The 17,385-nt window shown below is 46.1% G+C and overlaps 3 protein-coding genes across 3 annotated transcripts in view; 1 reads left to right on the top strand and 2 right to left on the bottom strand.

Moving 5' to 3' along the window:
* The window catches only part of BCO2 (beta-carotene oxygenase 2), a 66,056-nt gene extending 60,269 nt beyond the window's left edge, over positions 1-5,787 (bottom strand). Inside the window, exons 1-2 of the mRNA XM_067565434.1 lie at positions 5,632-5,787; positions 4,897-5,001 (exon numbers count right to left, since the gene is read on the bottom strand). Coding sequence (XP_067421535.1) covers positions 4,897-5,001; positions 5,632-5,686 — 160 coding nt within the window. The 5' untranslated portion in view covers positions 5,687-5,787. The remainder of the gene's footprint in view (positions 1-4,896; positions 5,002-5,631) is intronic.
* A 31-nt stretch (positions 5,788-5,818) lies between these two features.
* On the top strand, positions 5,819-7,082 carry TIMM8B (translocase of inner mitochondrial membrane 8 homolog B). Its single transcript, XM_067565497.1, has 2 exons — positions 5,819-6,005; positions 6,655-7,082. The coding sequence occupies exons 1-2, from the start codon at positions 5,904-5,906 to the stop codon at positions 6,820-6,822; spliced, it is 270 nt and encodes an 89-aa protein (XP_067421598.1). The 5' UTR covers positions 5,819-5,903; the 3' UTR covers positions 6,823-7,082.
* Positions 7,083-9,222: 2,140 nt separating this feature from the next.
* NKAPD1 (NKAP domain containing 1) lies at positions 9,223-17,366 on the bottom strand. The gene is made up of 6 exons (XM_067565482.1): positions 17,231-17,366; positions 16,026-16,107; positions 15,017-15,117; positions 13,615-13,773; positions 12,439-12,492; positions 9,223-11,556 (listed from the first exon to the last, which is right to left on the bottom strand). Exons 2-6 carry the CDS (start codon positions 16,092-16,094, stop codon positions 11,055-11,057), a joined length of 885 nt encoding a protein of 294 aa, XP_067421583.1. The 5' UTR covers positions 16,095-16,107; positions 17,231-17,366; the 3' UTR covers positions 9,223-11,054.
* Between the last annotated feature and the right edge of the window lie 19 nt (positions 17,367-17,385).

Below are 17,385 nucleotides of genomic sequence, written 5' to 3'. Positions count from 1 at the left end.
CATCTCCATTTGAAATTTTTTAGGGGCCAGCAAACAAAAAAAGGTTGAAAACCACTGGATTAGAAGACAGTGCCCCTTCCTGTTGTACAAAGACTTGGCTGCAGCAATCCACCCATTCATGATGTCCAGGCTGGATTATTGCAACTCAAATCCAGAAATGAAGTCAAAGACCTTGATAGCATTTCACCTGCTACAAAAGAGCTTGTTAGTGGAACAATTCAGGTCTCGGACGATATCATCCCAGTGCTCTGCTCTCTGCAGTGGCTCCTCACTGAAAACAGAGTCCAGTTCAAAATCTGTCCAAGCCTTCCATTCGCCTTGCTCTAGCTACCCAAGAGATCCTCCCTCCCTGACCTCCAGGGACAGCTACATATCTCTAGAACAATTAAAATGCCTATAGTCAGGAGAGGCTTGTGAATGCAGAAAACAGAACTTTCTCAGACATTTGACCTAGAACTTATAAACAGATAGCGACCACAAACCTCAGCACAATCAGAATTAAATGCCAATTTCTTTGATCAAACTTCCCCTCAGTGAGTCATGCACTCGCACACATACAAATAGAAATTTGATAAAGTGGTCAAATCATTTGTCCTACAGGCTGAAAAGGAAGATGACACCATTTCAATTTTAAAATACTTGGAAAGTGGTCAGTTACTGGAATGATAGGGGCTACACATACTTAAGAAAGGAAACAGATAAACACACCTCCAAGATGCAATTTCCTCTGGGCTGAAAACTTACAGCCACAAGAAGTGAAAAATACTGTCCCAACTGAAACTGCAAAGGGAATTTAGGGAGGTAAAGTGGAGTTGCCAAAAGGATATCTAGTCAGGATCCAGGACTAACATCCTGACTCTCACAAAAATGCCAGGGGATCCTTAAACAAGCATATGTAATCAGGACTGGTTTTTTTTCAATGTCATCCAAAAGACGGCACCTCCAGTAATACAGTGCTCCCTAATGCTACGCTGGGACCCCAGACTCTGTAACAGCTCTGAGGAAAAAGAGCCACCAATAAAATCCTGAGCTTCTCTAGGAGGTCTTATTTAAGAAGAGATCTGTCCTGATGCTGCATTCAGATCTGAAGGCCATATATAAGCTACTAGATTTCCTACTGTCTGCAAAGTACAAGATATGGATAAAGAGAGAAACACAAGAGACTGAGTGAAAGAAGGGTCCCCTAATAGAAGGCAGGATAGATGCTTCTAACTGAAGAGGCAAAATGACAAAGGAAGACCGTAACTGCTGTAAGTTTGGTCAAGACTGTAACAGGCCAAGATGTCAGTCACAATAACACAAAGAATAAGAGTTTTGTTCCTGATTTGTGCAGATTTGCTGCTCAGCTCCATTTTCATCCAGAGCTCTTACGACCAAAGAGTAGTTCTGGCTGGTCCTGGTGAGACATCTACTAGACTTTTTCACACCTATGCTTACCAGTGACCATGGAGTGTGAGGGCTGCCGCCAGTGAATAGTCCATGGCAGGTCCGGGATGAAGATAGGCTGCAGGGAGGAGACCCAGCAAGAGGACGCTGACAGCTCGCTCACTCGTCCAGTGTAGAGATGCAGCCTTGGAACCGGCTGCAAAAAAAAGCATTTTCAACACAGAGTTTCTGCTCACGTTATCCCAATTTGAACAACGGTTAACTCATTCTGATCAACACTGTGCAACTAGGTGCTTCCTCAGACTTAGCTACACATCCCTTAGCTGGGCAAAATCAGGTTGCCTTTGACTTATTGCTACAAAATATATTCATAAGAACAGCAATACTGGGTCGGAACAATTGTCCATCTAGCCCAGTACCCTGTCTTCTGACAGCAGCCGGTGCCAGATGTTTCAGAGGGAATGAACAGAATAGGGCAGGGGTGGCCTCAGGAGCCACATGCGGCTCTTTGGTCATACAAATGCTGCTGGAGGCTCTTTGCTGTTGCTCTTTGAAATTGACAAGCTTTTCTGTGGAGGGCAAGAGAGGAGGGGAAACTGACAAGTGAAATTGACAAGCTGCCACTGAAATTGACAATCAACCTGAATTTTCAGCAGAGGGTAAGAGAGGAGGGGAAACTGAAAAAGTAAATGTGGCTCTTTGCGGCTCTTCCTCTCTGACTGGTTGGCCACCCCTGGAACAGGGCATTATCAAGTGATGCATTCCATTGTCCAGCCCAGTTTCTGGCAGTCAGAGGTTTAGGGACACTCAGAGCAGGGGGTTGCATCCCTAACCATCTTGGCTCCAGCCATTAATGGACATATCCTCCATGAACTTATTTAATTTTTTTTTTAATCCAGTTACACTTTTGGCCTTCACAACTTCCCCTGGCAATGAGTTTCACAGGTTAGCTGTGCGTTGGGTGAAAAAATATTTCCTCTTGTTTCTATGATACCTGCTGCCAGCTAATTTCACCGGGTGACCCCAGATTCTTGTGTTAAATATTCCTATTTTACATACGGCCTTAAAATGCTTGTTTTAAATTTCTCTTCTCTGCATACCCCCTCTGCTGTTCAAAAAGTAAAGTTCCTTTAATTAGGATACAGACAACAGACTGAAAATGCTGACAGATGAGGCCAAAGGAAACGTCACCTTTGTTTCATAGCCTGCTGTTGAGTAATGGACCCTGCACAAACACCACAGAACAGGTGTTGTTGAAAACAATACTTAAGGTTTTTGCACTAGTGCATCATGAACTGCCTGCAGATGCAGAACATCTCAGTTCTGCCTCTTTGTGGCCTGTACTGAGCGCCCTGCTTAGCACATAACAGTTTGAAAGGAGAGGATGAAGAACAATAAAGCAGCATAGCAGGATGGAGAGTGCAGAACACTGGGCAATGAGATGCACTGGTTCCATTTCCAGTTCTCCCACCAACTGTATGACCCAAGGCAAGCCACCTCCCTTCTCTGCGCCTTGGTTTTCCACCTTTGATATGGAATAACAACAGTGAAACCCTTCCCCTCTCTTTGTGAAGAGCTTTAAGACCTATGCATGGAGTGTGCTGTATTTGTTAAGTATTGATACCTCTGTGATAACTCCATGAAGAGCTGAGTGCATGAATTAGTACTGCTGTTATCTTAAGTAGAGAAGGAGCTGGAACCTCTGGGACCTCTCTAAGTATTAAGCACCTAGAAGTAGCCAAAGAAGCCCCATGATCTCACTCTTCCTCCATAGACAACTGCCAGTGCACTGTTCTGTTTGCACAGCAGTTGACTCAGAGACAAGCACAGAAGTGGTAGTTTGGGGTCTTTGTACATTGCCTACTTTTCCTGTACATTGTGGACATCACCAGAAGAAATATGGTTTAAGAGACATTGACATACAGTGAGGGTAGCCGGACACCTTAGAATATACTGGCACTTAAAAGCAGAGTGCTAACATCAGCACGCGTTACAAAACACACATCAGAGCACTTGTCTAAATGTTTCATGCTGTTTGATCAAATCATGAGCTGGAGAAAAGATTTAATGTGAACTGTACCAAAATTCAGACATGGAATTTTTCCCGCTCTGTGCAGGGTGACCGATATTATACAAGTATTGTTGGGATAATGGAACAAAAAGATCAGCAGTAAAACAACTGGAACTTCAAGGAACGCTTTCCAAAATGCAACAAGTTTCTTCTTGACATAAGTGTAGCAAACTTTTGTTTTGCGTTGGACTTGTTTACATTTTGAGATGGTCCAAGGTTGCGTTGTTTCGAGTAGACAAGGTCTGTGGGTAGCATCCATAGAATGAGAAAGTAGAAAAGTTGGAGAGAAAAAGGAGCAGAGACAGCTTGGCTGTCACTTTGTATCGGTTTGTGTCTGCACTCTTTTTTCTATTTTCTGCCATAGGTACAGTCGAAAGGATATAAAATCCTAATTAATCCCTGGTCATAGTATTTCTCAGGTTAATGACATACATTATGGCAGTCCTGGATTTAGGTCTTTGCCTGCTTCTCTTACACTGCCTTCCACTGATTTTTGCTACCTGAAGAAAGGAAATTTTGTCCTGCAATGGATCTTGCTTCCAATCCAGTCTGTCTAGCCTGACCTCAGATGGACCGGAAGCTCCTGTCCAACAGAGGAGCCATAATTTCAGCACCACGCTTACAACAACCACCACCACCTATCTATTACAGGGCCATAAAAAGGATCTCCTGTTCTTTAATCTTTCTTTCATTTTCTTATCTTAGTTTTATCAAGTCAATTTCCACAGACAAAGACAACACCTTTGTTAGCAAACTGAAAATGTTTGTTTGAAACTCAGTGAATTTCCACCATTTAAGTAAGACGCTAAGGAAAAAAAGCTGGATTTAGAATTACTTTTTTCCTGGATACTATAATAAAATGACATTGCATGCAAGATTACTAAGAAATTAGTTTTAGGCTAACAGAAAGAACCATGCAAGTTTTCAGCAGGAGCCATGAAGTGCAAAGTGACTTCTAATAAACCATAACAGCACCATTTCCTAGTCATAGAGATGACTGCCTGAAAATTCAGGCAATACCAATTTCCATGCCCTACAAAACAGGAAGAACAAACCTCATAGAAATCTGCCAATTTTTGTAGTGTTAAATTATACTGCAGATGTTTACTTTCCCGACACCTAATTTACACTATGTCAATTGATTTTAAATCAAAAGCTTGCACAGATTTGAGTTCAGTGAGCAAATAATCAGTTGCCTTATCTGCGACTCCGTGGGGCCAAGAAAACACTGTAAAGAAAAGGGTGATTGAGCTGGTTGAGATGGTCAGAATCAAATATCACATAAAAACAATAATATATATATAAAGAATAGCAGCTTCCCAAGTGGCTATCAACAGAACTTTTGTGGATGGAAGTGAATGTGTCTGGAAGAGAGAACCTGAATTGAAGCAGTATCCCTAGGTTTCAAATCTTAAGAGTCCCCGCTTAGACTGACTTACCATAGCTCCTGGGAGAAATGTGGATTTGACGTGCCGGAGTCGGCCGATCCAAGGTCGTGGTACAGGCAAGCACAGATCTGGTCAGCAGACTCTTATTGAGAAGAGCTGTCAATGGGACAAAGGTTAATTAGTTGCATTTTACAGCCCTCCCCAAAAGCTAAAGGCAAACCCCTAGACACTGAACTGCAGCGAGCGGCATCTTAACCAAGGAGTAATCAGCGTTCAGAGGGCTGCCTGAAGAGGGAAGCCGGGGGTTTCTTCAGAAAAAAGGACGCACAACACTAGAACGGGAAATGCAAACGACACCCCGCAAAGAGCAGCATTTGGGGAGCTGGAGGGGGTGGGGGCAAGGTGTCACTCGCGGTATTTCTACCAGGCCTGGTGCACACATGCTCCAGCGCTTCCCCGCCAAGGATTTAACAGCCAACGCCCCCAGCCCCCTCAGGGCCAGGCGGGTGTCTGCCCCCCCCGCGTAACCCCGCACCACAAAGGGAGGAGGGGGCGGCACTGCGGTTGCCCCGCGTCACGGGGGGAGGGGGGGCTGTGTTATGCGGGGGGGCTCCTATCCCATCCCATCCTATCCCATCCCAAGGCCCCGCAGCGAGTCAGCGCCAGAGCCGGGAGCGGACCCCCGCCGCCCTGAGCCGGGGCAGCTCCATGGAGGGGCCGGGCTGAGCCCCCGCCGCTCGTCGCCTGCCTGCCTCCCTCCCCGCGGCCCGCGCCCCCGGCACTTACCGAGGCCCCCGACCTGGGGCCGCCCCAGCGCCACCCGCACGAGCATCGCCGCCATCTTGATCGTGCCCTTACCCCGCGCCCGCTCGACGCCCCCTCCCCAAGGGCACCAGGCAACCCGGAAGCGGAAGCGCACTCGGCTTGGCCCCCCCCCCGCTGCCACGTGACGCGACTCGAGGCCACACACACACACACACCCTTACTTCCGGTTCCGGCGGGGAAGGTCGGCGCTCAGGGGCGCCCTGCGGTTGGGTCCGGTCCGTCCCCCCGCGGCCATGGCGGAGCTCGGCGGCCCGGACGGGGAGCGGGACCCTGCGGTCTCCGAGCTGCAGCGGCTGGTGGCCGCTGAGCAGCAGCGGGCGCAGTTCACCGCCCAGGTACCGACCGCCCGGAGCGCCCCCGTGCCCGCCATGGGCCCCCGGGACTCTCCCCCGCCCCAGCCCCAGCCGGCCGAGGGGCCTCGCACGCAGCGCGGGGCCTGCGCTCCCCGCAGCCCTGCTCCGCTCTGAACGCCATTCATGGAGTTCCCCGGGGCCCCCACCCCTCCCCCATCAGCCCCCACGGTGCCCAGACCCTCCGTCGTTAGGACCCCTAGTGCTACCACCCCCAATGGGTTCCTTCCCCCCCACCCCGATCCTTGTGACCTTCCCAGAGAGCCCGAGGCAGCCCCTGGAAATGACCCCGGAGACCCGTGGCGGGAGATAGATGAGCGTGGGGTGATGTGGGAAAGTGACTCGGCCCAGTTCCTGCTGGCCGGTAAGTGCTTACAGCACACAAATCACATGGTCTGCGGCACCCCGGCTCCCTTCGGGCCAGTGTCAGCTGAAGGACCAAGTACTGAATAGGCCACAGGCTGAACTCTCAGTCCTGAGCATGATGGTCCCTTCCAGGATGAGGCCCAGGGGGAAAGGATGGTGCTATGAGGACTCCTGGTCAAGTGACACTCATGCACCTCTCATTTCAGCTTCCTCCTCTGTAAAATATTTTATTAATTAGTGGTGACTAACATTTCCTGTTCTCATTCAGGTTCATAACTTCATGGAAGTCTGCTGGGAGAAATGTGTGGACAAACCTGGCTCCAAGTTGGACTCTAGGACAGAAGGCTGTCTAGCCAGCTGTGTGGACAGATTCATTGATACCACGTTATCCATCACTAACCGCTTTGCTCAAATTCTACAGAAAGGGGGACACTGACCATTGTATTTCCCACCTTTGGACAGCCCAATCTCTCCTGTTCAGCTCAACACCTATTAACTGTCAGTGAAGCATCATCGTGTGTTCTAAGCTCATTTTATGTCACACTTGTATGAAATGCAGAAGTGGTTGAACGGTCATCTGCAGAAAGCACAGTTGTCCCTGTGAATTCTTTAAGTGCACTGAACTGTTGTTCATAAATATGTCATCCTGGACCTAGTGCAATTTAATAAACCATCAGGAACACTGGGCAAAACTAATCTTGTGATGTGAAAGTGTGCCTCGTTATTTTTCTAAGTCTTTTATCTAATTAGAGGAAAGTAGAGATGTGCTTTCTACTGACAAGGGGCATGGATGTAGTATCTTAGCGTCAAAATTAATATCTAAGTTTTCAAAATTAAATGTTTTCCATGAACTAATACATCACTGAAAACACTTGTTCTGCTGGAGTGCTTGGAGCCTAAACCTAGGAGCTGCACATTAGGCTAATGCATGAAAACCAAAAAGTGAAACTGGTTAAAACCTTATTGCTGAGGGCCTGGTCTATTGGATGGGTCTGTGGCTGTGACATTTGCAGCAGAATCCCCTCCTTCCCCCAGAACCCATGCTGCACCATCCAAGCTTTTTTCTTTTAAATTGGTTGTAGCCCTTCTGGTGATAAAGAAAACATCAACTGAATGTAAAGTGATGCAGTATCTGTTTGAGATGTTGTCTGTATTAGAAACGTTGAAGTGGTTTAACTAACACTAGTTAAAGAGGTGGATGGCCCTATCATAGATGTTCTTTCATTGGGTTAACCCTCCCTTAAATCAGTTTAGTTTAACTTAGAAATACAGTAATGCAAATGAGGGAAGATTCCCTCCCGCCCACCCCGTTATTTGAGTATGTTCTAGTACAATGTAGAAGGCTGATCTGGGCTTGAGAGATTAAAATAGATTTCCTTATACATGTTTAAAGGTACATGGCTGGATATGCAGTCTTATTTAATGATCTACAGATTGATATTTTACACACACATAGCCTAACCTGGTGAATGGTTGTAAATAAATTAACCACATTTGAAAAGTCTGGTTTATTCTCTGAACCCATCACCACTTATGTTATCAAATAAGGTGAACATCCACCACCGTGTCTCTCTCAGATAAAAATTAAAAATCCTGTACTGAAGTTTCATAGAAAGGATATATAATCCACCCTCTCTTCCCTGGCACCCTCTTATATTTCTCTTCAAAAATAGGTTCAAGGGTGGTAATACTACACATACAGAGCAGGAAACCTGGAAGTATGCTTTGGATAAGAGACTATCCAAACAGACCCCCCGATTACCAGAATCACAGACACACAAGGTCTTTAGCAGACATTTGGGGCAGGGGTTGAAAAAAATTCATAAGTGAATTGCTTGTCTGTTCAAAAATGACTTATGGAGCAAAGTTCCAGCAGCCTCAGGTTACTGCAGCAGCCACTGCTGCTTTAAGTGGAAAGAAAAGCAAAGTTAGATCCTGGGTAAATAAATAGTGGCCAGGCTAGGTAAAAGGTCCTGAATCCCCATTCTGGCCAGCCTATTATCCTGAGTAAATGCCTTGAACTGGCAGGAGTACACTCGGCATATGTTCTTAGTTAGGATGAAGCAGCATGAGGCAACCCATGTTCAAATGCCTGGAGACCTTAGTCCACCAAAGCAAAAGTACTGACTTACCAAGCACTCTATTGAGTGGCTGCATTAGAAGCTGGACCACATAGCACAGCAGGATCACTGTTACAGCTCCAGCAGTCAGTCCTGCCCTAAAATCCACCCAGAACAAGGTCCACATTGGGTCCAGTGCAATACATGAATCCTTGATCTTCTGCAGTTACACATTTCCTAATTTAAAGTCTTTCCCTAGAGGATTAATTTATACAAATAAAAATAATTTCTCTTACGATGAATGGAAAGCTGCTGCATTTTCATTGAATGAACATTACTGCAGATTGCAATAAAGAAGAGACTCTCACATGGCCTAGAAAAGAATCACTGACAGGTCCTCTTCTTGTCCAGGGAAATCCCTGCACCAAGAGACAGGGTCTTAGAAAATTAAGACATTGCTTAATTCCATCAGAGAAAGGAGATGCCCGCATATTCCTCATGTCCTGAAAAGGAAGCCACAGGTCTTCTAGAAGAGGGTGTGATTGACAGGGTGCAGACCAAGCACTGAGTTGGTGGGGTTGGAATGACAGACACTACAACGTCGTCAATGCACACGGGGAGATCCAAAAGAGCATCACCTGCTACAGGCTGAGAAAGCAAGACAAAGTATTTAAATAAAGACCGAACATGTGGGCCATTGTGTATTTATCCAGGCTTCCCTCCTTCTCTCCCCTCCCCAATATCTAGTAGTTCTCTGATTAAGCAGATTATAGACAGTAAGATTGGGAAGATTTCTTGGCCAGGCTGACATAGGACACTCCCACTAACCGGTAAACTACCCCAGAGGTAGGTAGGTATGAGCGAGGCACTTCGGCTGCTGCCCCCAGGAGCTACGAGTGCTGTCTCAACAAGAAGTTCTGAGGAAGAGACCTATAAATGCCTTACCCATGTGTGTAAACTGTCCCCATGGTACTGCAGAAGCACAACTGGGAACATTATTAGTTCATGGATTCGCAGAAAGATGATAGGTAAGTTTTTAACAGGAAAGTGTGCCCCATCCTCAATATGTCATAGCAGTCATCTGCTCTGCTCAGAACTGAGATGGCCAGCTCACCTTACTTATTTAGCACTGTCCAGTCTCAGTGGTAAAAGGCTTCCACTGGATCTTCACTCAAGCAAAGCTAAGCTTAAGGAAGATCCCAAGACATGCACACGGCTGAACTCTCCTAAGAATGATGTTTTCTCTTGACTTGGGCACAGATTTGTAATCCCATCACATCTCCATGGCTTACATATATGCAAGCGCACACAGAGAAAAGGCTTGGTGAAGGTTTGAGCCCATAGTTTATACATCTGGTGCCCAGAGACCTCAATCCTAATCCAGAGCAATTCAAGACCTCCACATTCTGGGGCTGTAGACACAATCTACTGCCACACATGGAAATTCAGAAGAACCCGGGGTATGGGACTATATGTGCTAAGAGTCCCTTTTGCCATCTTCTACTTGAGGATATTAAGCAGAGCTACAACCTCCTATATATTAACTGGCTCCACAAAACATATTCAGAGGTCCATGGAACCTGATCAATGGTGAACATATTGTATAGAGAGAGGAGCAGCCCTGAGCAGCCCTTAGAATCCCTGAACAGATCCATGCTCTGTCCTTGGGTCTTGCTCTAAAATGGTGGTAAAGAGATCAGATTTCAAAAGGAAAGTATAGATGCGTTTTCATGTGTATTGCAGGGAGAAAGGGTTCATTTCCCTCCCTATCCCAATTTTTCTGTCAAATATATTGAGCCAGCCAGAGACAGAACAAGAAATCTATCAGAGGCCTGTCCATCAGCACAAGTGGATCGAGAGGGGCATGCTACTGATAGGAAGGAGGGAAAGTCAGCCACACAAAGGGCAGAGGTAGGGGAATCTGAGGTAAGTTTGAAACAAACTACTGCAGCTGGGTCACCAAACCCACAGCTTGAATGGCGACATCCCCCACACCCCTCCTTGTTCCAGATGAGTGCTTCCTCCTTATTTCAACTGTCCATGTGGGTCCATATCAATTTATTTTCATCATGGGGAGAATGCTGCAGTGAAGTGCCCAGTCTGTTAAATCCAATAGCACGAAGAGCTGTTAGTCTGCAGCCTCTGCTCTTTATTGCAATTGTGTGTTGGTCAGTATGTGGTTACGCATGAAAAGAGAAACAATCTGTTGAGTTAAACCCTAACTTAAAAAACCTAGAGATGGCACCAAAGCACCTGTTTCCCTTCTGAACACGGCCTACAGGAACTGTCAATTAAAATTGAATATGGCCATGAAATGGGAACAATTATTGAACCAGGAGTCTAGGGTGGGTGGGTGGGCAGGAGAAAATGCCTGTCCCCCAGGTTCTTTCAGGTATCCTGGTTTCAAACCAGCAAAAAATAAAAGGGTGCCCTCTGCAAGCCAGCAAGGTGCAGAGCCCATACCTGTGGACTGGCAGTTATAAAGTTGCTGTGCTCTGGAAATCAGTTCAGCACTGTATTCTTACCACAGGGCAGTGTTGGGAGAAAATGTCAACCTCCATTCGCTGATGTGCAATTTCAACCATGGCCCAAGACTCTCAGCCTCTTGTTAGTCCTCATCTGAGCTGTCCTCAGACTTCTCATCAGCTGCCACTTTCCAGTTTTTCCTCTTGCTTTGCTTCTCCTGAATCTCACTGTGCCTTTCTGATGCAGACACAGGGCATTTCCTCCTTTTTTTCTTAGACCACTTTTTCTCCTCAGATTCGCTGTCCTCAGAGCTACTCACATCGGAAGAGTCACTTTCGCGCCCAGAGGAAGAGGCAGGTTCCCTTGCAAGCATTTTCCTGGTCTTCTTCTTGTGCTTGTGTTTCCCTTTCCTAGCACCCGAAGTCCCGATCTCCAAACACTCGCTCTCCGGGGAAGAATCTGATGATGCCTTCACCTTCTCCTTTTTCCTTTTCTTTCGCTTTTTGTGAGATTTTTTTTTCTGCTTCTTCTTCTGTGATTTTTTTGGCCTCTTCCGTTTGAGTGACTCATGTATGGATTGTTTTCCTGGGTGAGATTTCCTCTTTCCATTGACAGTGTTTTGTTCATCTTTCTCTTGCTGGTCACTGTAACAGGGACGAAGAATAAAGGCCAGGGCAGATTCTAAGTTAGCATTTCCTATTTCAAAGCATCAATCAAGCCCATCTACCCTGAACTTCTTTCAGGACAGACATATTGGCTTCATTTTTAACTTCACTGTTTAACAGTTCAGGTCCAAACCTTATAACTGGGCTGAGAGGCCATTTCAAAGGCATTTTAACCAACCCAGAGCACAGAAAACATATGTGCTAAGCAACATAATGCTGCAAAGCTTACTAAGAACTCCTTATCTGTTACTATCAGGAGTCAGATAAGTGCTAGATTTGGGAATTCTGCTGTGTACAGGTTTTTCTGTGTCCCAATAGATTTATTTTGCATTTTTACTCTTAATGGCTCTCATGCTACTGGAGCTCTCATTCTGGCTAGCATTTCTAGGTGCAGACAAATTTGCAGCCAGTCAGTCAAAGCTGAATCACTTCAGGAAATTGCCGAACTGGGATAAGGCAAATACTTTTTTGCATAACATTTCGCTCACTCTTAACGCAGGATTAAAGCTGGATGTCCTCTCATTAGACAAGATACAATCGCTTCTCAGGGCTCAGAACAGGGAGTGATTTTCGCTGCAGGAATGATGCCACATATGGGCAGAGTAAGGACAGTGTTCAAGCCGTAACTTAATTTTTGTGTCTTATAAAGTGACCTCAACCCTCTCACGTTATTGTCACAGTTGTTTTGAGTAAGAGAACACACTGGAATTTCAGGCCACATGTCCGCAAGGTAAACAATTCAATTCTGCATTGAAAGGTCAATTTACAGTCTAAATTGGAGAGGAATAAGCTCTGAATTTCTCTGTGTGTCTTGACAGCAATTAAGACATTGGACTTTTCAGTAGGCCTGCTTACCCTTACCTGTCAGTATCAAATTCCTCCGGATATAACTCTTTATAGCCACTGTGACCCCATCTGCAAGAGAACAGCACAAAACATGTTAGAAACACACAGGATATTCAGAATGAAAATGAGTGACATCAGAGAGAGAGAGAGAGCGCGCGCGCACTTTAGAAAGACTAGACAGCAAGAGTCTAAAGGGGAGGAGGGAATATCAGCTAGTATCTTCCGTACCTGTTTAAGGTGCTAACATTTTGCTTTGCTAGGTTCTGTTCAGACTCTTCTGAGCAGACTAACAGCCACATTGCCCTTCTCTGGTAGGGAACTTCTCCCTATGAGGCAGAAGCCCAATGATTTGGGAGCTCAGACTTCTCAGACACTCAGGGAACATGGGGTGAAATCTTAGCCCCACTGAAGCCAATGGAAGTTTCGCCATTGACTTCACCCATGGTGTGTAATTTGCTTTGCTCACCCTGTGCATTTCCCCATAGTAAAAGAGTTTCATTTGTATTCCGTTGTGCGAGCACAAAACTCCATTTATAATGCAAAATAAAAGTACATGGTTCTTTATCACCATGATAAAAATCTACATACTACTAGATTCAACATCTAACACCCATCCAAATACAGAGTTACAGCTGTACAGAGGATCTTCAGGCACCAAGAATGCCAACAGCCAGATTAGGACTGGGTGCTAATTAAAAAAAAAAAAAAAAAAGCCCTGGGGGAATGAAACAATTGGCTAAAACAACAGTAAAGGAGGAGTTCAGGGAGGCACAATGCAGCTCACGTTTCTTAGAAATACCCCAAAAGCATTGACCAGTATTTCCCTGTAACTCCGGGAGATTATTTTCCTTGATATCATAGGTAGACTCAGTTAAATTCCTCAAGGAGCAGTACTAAACGAGTCTTAGTTTTAGGGCTGTATTTAGAGAGGAAGGATGCTCTTGTGACTAAGGTACAGGACTGGGATTCAGGAGATCAGGACTCAATTCCTGGCTCTGTGTGACACTGAGCAAGTCACTTAAGTCTCTCTGTACCTCACTTTACCACCTGTACAATGGGGATGATAATATTTCTCTATTGCACAGAGGTATTGTGAGAATAAATTCACTAACTTTTGTGAAATGTGGGGCCATAAAGTACCAGATACCTTTTCTATAGGAACCATGCCAGGATAGTAATTCACCCACAAACCTGTCTGGCATGTTGGCTTCACATTCATAGAGCTTCTTATTCCAGATCCGAGCTCTGAGAAGATCATCTTCAATCATGTCAGGAACATGCACAAAGTTCTTTGCCTTCCAGTCAGCTCTTTGGCTCTCCTCATCGAAACCATCACTGCGCATTCGACTACTGCAGTGAGAAAACAAGTGTTCTCCAGGGGTCGTTTCAGAGGAAGAGAGGACTTTTTGGGCAATGAATCAATCAAGGACACAAAGGGCATTGGGGAGTAAGCGCACATCCGACACTCTCTGGATGACAGTCCGTGCAAAGAGATTCACACTCATCTCCACAGGACAGAGCTTCCATAAAACCAACCCAATGATTAGTAAATGGCTTGCAGATCGACAGTTGCCTTTCATCAGTTTCTCAAATCACTTTGCAAACAATATTTAATTATGTTTCACAGTACTCTGAAGAGGTAAGTATGCCTCACTTCAAGCAGCGCTGAAATGCCACCACCTCTGGAATGGACCGCAGCAGCTGCTTAACAGTGCACAGTGACACAACTGTTTAAGGCAGGAAGTTAAGACAACAGTATCCAACACAAACTGCAGGGGGAATTTAGGATGCAGAACATAATTACTGGAGTTGGAATTTGGTGAGAGTACCAGAATTAACACCCTGAATCTAATAAAAAGTGCCATAGAGGGCTTTAATGATTACAACTGGTCATGACTTCACTTTTACATCTCATCTAAAAGATAGCATCTCCTAGCACTAACTTGGGTACTGGAGGCTCAGTACAGACTCAAAGGCACAAGTAAGCAAAACCACTTCCTGCACCACTTGCTAATTCCTTGAAAGTCTTAATCCAAGTACAAAACCGACCCAATCCTGCTTAGCTTGTGAGATCTTCAAGCACACCAATGACAATTTAATACTTTGTTATGGTGAGTACCCATAGGTGACCAGCTACTACTTTAAGGCCCTACACACGAAGACTGGACAGCAGCTGGGGGAATCTGTGTGGTGCAAGACATTGGGTCAGAACTATTTTCATTTACTGCTAACCCACACCACACTATAAATACCAATGCACCAGCACTAATAAGTACATCAACCAAGGACAATGCAGATTTTTCAGATGTCATGGTATCACATTTCTTAGCCGCTTCTTAACCAAACTATAATCTTGCTATTTCAGAGGTCCCAGCCTACCTAAAGTTACATATTTCTAAAACTGCCCACCTGGATCACCCCACAAAGATGGAGTGTGAAATTTCAATAGGAAGTGTGGTGTCTTTCTGTAGGGTTATACGGGGATGCTCCTGTGCAGTCACCAAAATGGTTACAAGAATATAAATTCTTGACCCTTACATAGGGCACACTCTCTCTCTTTAAAGATTATTTCCTCCACATAACTAAGTCCCACCTGGAGGTATTGGGGGACATTCTCCCTTGCTTCCACCGGTAAGTCTCTTGAGTCTGCTTCTCCAGTTCTCTTATTTTCCACATTTCCGATTCTTCCTGAATCTGAAAAACATGAAGAAAAGGAGAAAATAAAATTAAGTACGCTACAGAAGTGATGCTTTGCAACTATGAAACATTGTAACCTTACTTCTTCTAGGTCAATAACTCTGAAGTTTGATGGATTTCAAACTAAGCTGACATGCTGCAGTGACACAAATGAGCTTTTGGCTACATCAAGTTAACCAAAATGAGAAACATCATAATGACAATTAGCTGCAGCAGCAAATAACTTTATTTTATAAATGAGGAGCCTGATTCTGCAATCTGATTCATGCAGGTGGACCCTTCAGTCCAGGCAGAATCTCTCACTTCATTGGAGCGCTGTACTGGTTCAGAGTTCTGCTCACACATATATTGCAGAACTGACGCCCAAATGAGCAGTCATGTTAAACGCTTAGAAATACAGCATACAGCCACCCAGCGCTTTGACATAGATGTAGTTCATATAGCCTTGTGCGTGCAGCAGCATCTCAGGCCCATAGGAGATAAGTGCCCTTTAAAATCATGAGATTGATGAATTAAATGCCTTAGCAAAGAAGGGCCAATTTCTAAATATCTCAGGAAATATCAGCCTTGTGCACTGAAGTGAAGTTCAAATCCCAATAGGGATCAGTTTTATAGAGGCACAAAAATCTAACAAATCTAACAAATCCCTGGCACGGTGAATGCAACACTAAAGTAGCAGGAAGCATAGCAAGTAAAGGGATGCCAGATCCTGGTATACATGAGGAAAGTCGGACAGACTGTATCAGCAAGACAAAGTGAGTGAGGTAATATCTTTCATTGGATCAACTTCTGTTTGTGAAAGACACAATCTTACACAGAGCTCTTCTTCAGCTCTGGGCTCTCAGAGGCAGTACCATACTTTTCTACAAGAGACAGAAGCAAAGGGACGGAACACGGTCCCATACCTTGTTGTGTGCATCTGTGTGACGAATGACATTTCGTAAGAGGACTTTTCCTAAAGGGACCCGGGACATTCTTTAATCTTCACTGAAGAAGCAAAAAAATAAGGGTATTAGAGATCACACCTAAGACTCTGTAATGCAGAAAATGTTCATTGGTAGTGAGATGAATAATGTAAAGGCAAGTTTTTTCATCTGTGCGACAATAAATGTACTAGTGACTCACACTGAGATTTGTGTTCCCTAAGAAGCCACTGCATTACCCCATAATTAAGACTTGTAAGAGCCAGTCTGCATATACAGGGGCTAGAAAGGCTGATCCAGCAGTTGGTGCCCACATACAGAGTCCCTGATAAATCCCTGCCTCTCCTATTCCACATATCAGGGAGAAGATAAAGTAATAATTACTCTGTCTCTCTATCTAGCACTTCCATGTTGATCACTTTACATATTGCCGGTCTGATCCTGCTTTCGCTTACCCCAGCATAAGTCAGAAGTAACTGCACTGAAATCAAGGGAGCTACACTGGTGTGAAACTGACAGGAGAAGAGACTCGGGCCCTACATATAAAGCCATTCACCCACCACTGAAGAGCAGAATGGAATCACCCAGCAGCTAGCTCACGGGAGTTCAGGGCAGAAAATAAAGGGACTGTCCAGAGAGCAGGGAGAACTAGGGCCATTTGCTTCAACCTCAGCCCAAAGCACCAGCCCACCTGGGATATCATTGTAGCAACTCGTGGAGAGCTGGGCTGGAGGCCCTGGTGGGAAAAGCCCACACAGCGCCAGCTGGCAGGGAGTGCAGGGCAGTAGGTGGCTGCCACCGCACTGGGCAGCTGGTGGGGGTGGGCTAGGTATGGGCCTGCACAGATACATCGAGGCCCGGGCAGGCAACCCCCTCTCACACTCCTCCCCTGCAAAATCCTCATCCCCCCCAGACACACCTCCCCCCGTGTTCCCCCCGCACTCCTGGGTCCCTGCCCCTACCCCCCGAACTCCTGGGTCCCTGTCCCCTACCCCCCGAACTCCTGGGTCCCTGCCCCAACCCCCCCGAACTCCTGGGTCCCTGCCCCAACCCAGGCCCCTACCCCCCGAACTCCTGGGTCCCTGTCCCCAACCCCCCGAACTCCTGGGTCCCTCCCGACCCAGCGATCCTCCCGCGGGGACCCTGACCCTCTAGCCTCGGTAACCGCCCCCCCGCGCCCGTCTCACCCTCAGGGAACGGGGTGGGGGGGCTGCTTCTTGCGCCCTCCAGCCCGGAAGTGGGTGCCCCGGAAACGCTTCCCCCGGAAGCACTAGGCTGCGGGGGCCCGATCCCGAGGCTCCCGGGCGAGGGACTCGAGATTCCTGCCGGGATCGGGCAGCGG

The sequence above is a fragment of the Emydura macquarii genome, unplaced genomic scaffold (genome assembly GCF_026122565.2).
Source record: "Emydura macquarii macquarii isolate MOO-44397 ecotype Brisbane River unplaced genomic scaffold, CSIRO-AGI_Emac_v2 contig_312, whole genome shotgun sequence".
Taxonomy (NCBI): Eukaryota; Metazoa; Chordata; order Testudines; family Chelidae; genus Emydura; species Emydura macquarii.
This window is presented reverse-complemented; position numbering and strand designations above follow the sequence as displayed.

What these genes read in the sequence shown, in the direction of transcription:
- TIMM8B (XM_067565497.1), top strand. Translation starts at nt 5,904, where the DNA reads ATGGCGGAGCTCGGCGGCCCGGACGGGGAGCGGGACCCTGCGGTCTCC. An exon ending in GGGCGCAGTTCACCGCCCAG is followed by an intron (nt 6,006 to 6,654) that starts GTACCGACCGCC and finishes GTTCTCATTCAG; the next exon opens with GTTCATAACTTCATGGAAGT.
- NKAPD1 (XM_067565482.1), bottom strand. Translation starts at nt 16,094, where the DNA reads ATGTCCCGGGTCCCTTTAGGAAAAGTCCTCTTACGAAATGTCATTCGT. An exon ending in ACACAGATGCACACAACAAG is followed by an intron (nt 15,118 to 16,025) that starts GTATGGGACCGT and finishes CATGTTTTTCAG; the next exon opens with ATTCAGGAAGAATCGGAAAT. An exon ending in ATGTCCCCCAATACCTCCAG is followed by an intron (nt 13,774 to 15,016) that starts GTGGGACTTAGT and finishes TTCTCACTGCAG; the next exon opens with TAGTCGAATGCGCAGTGATG.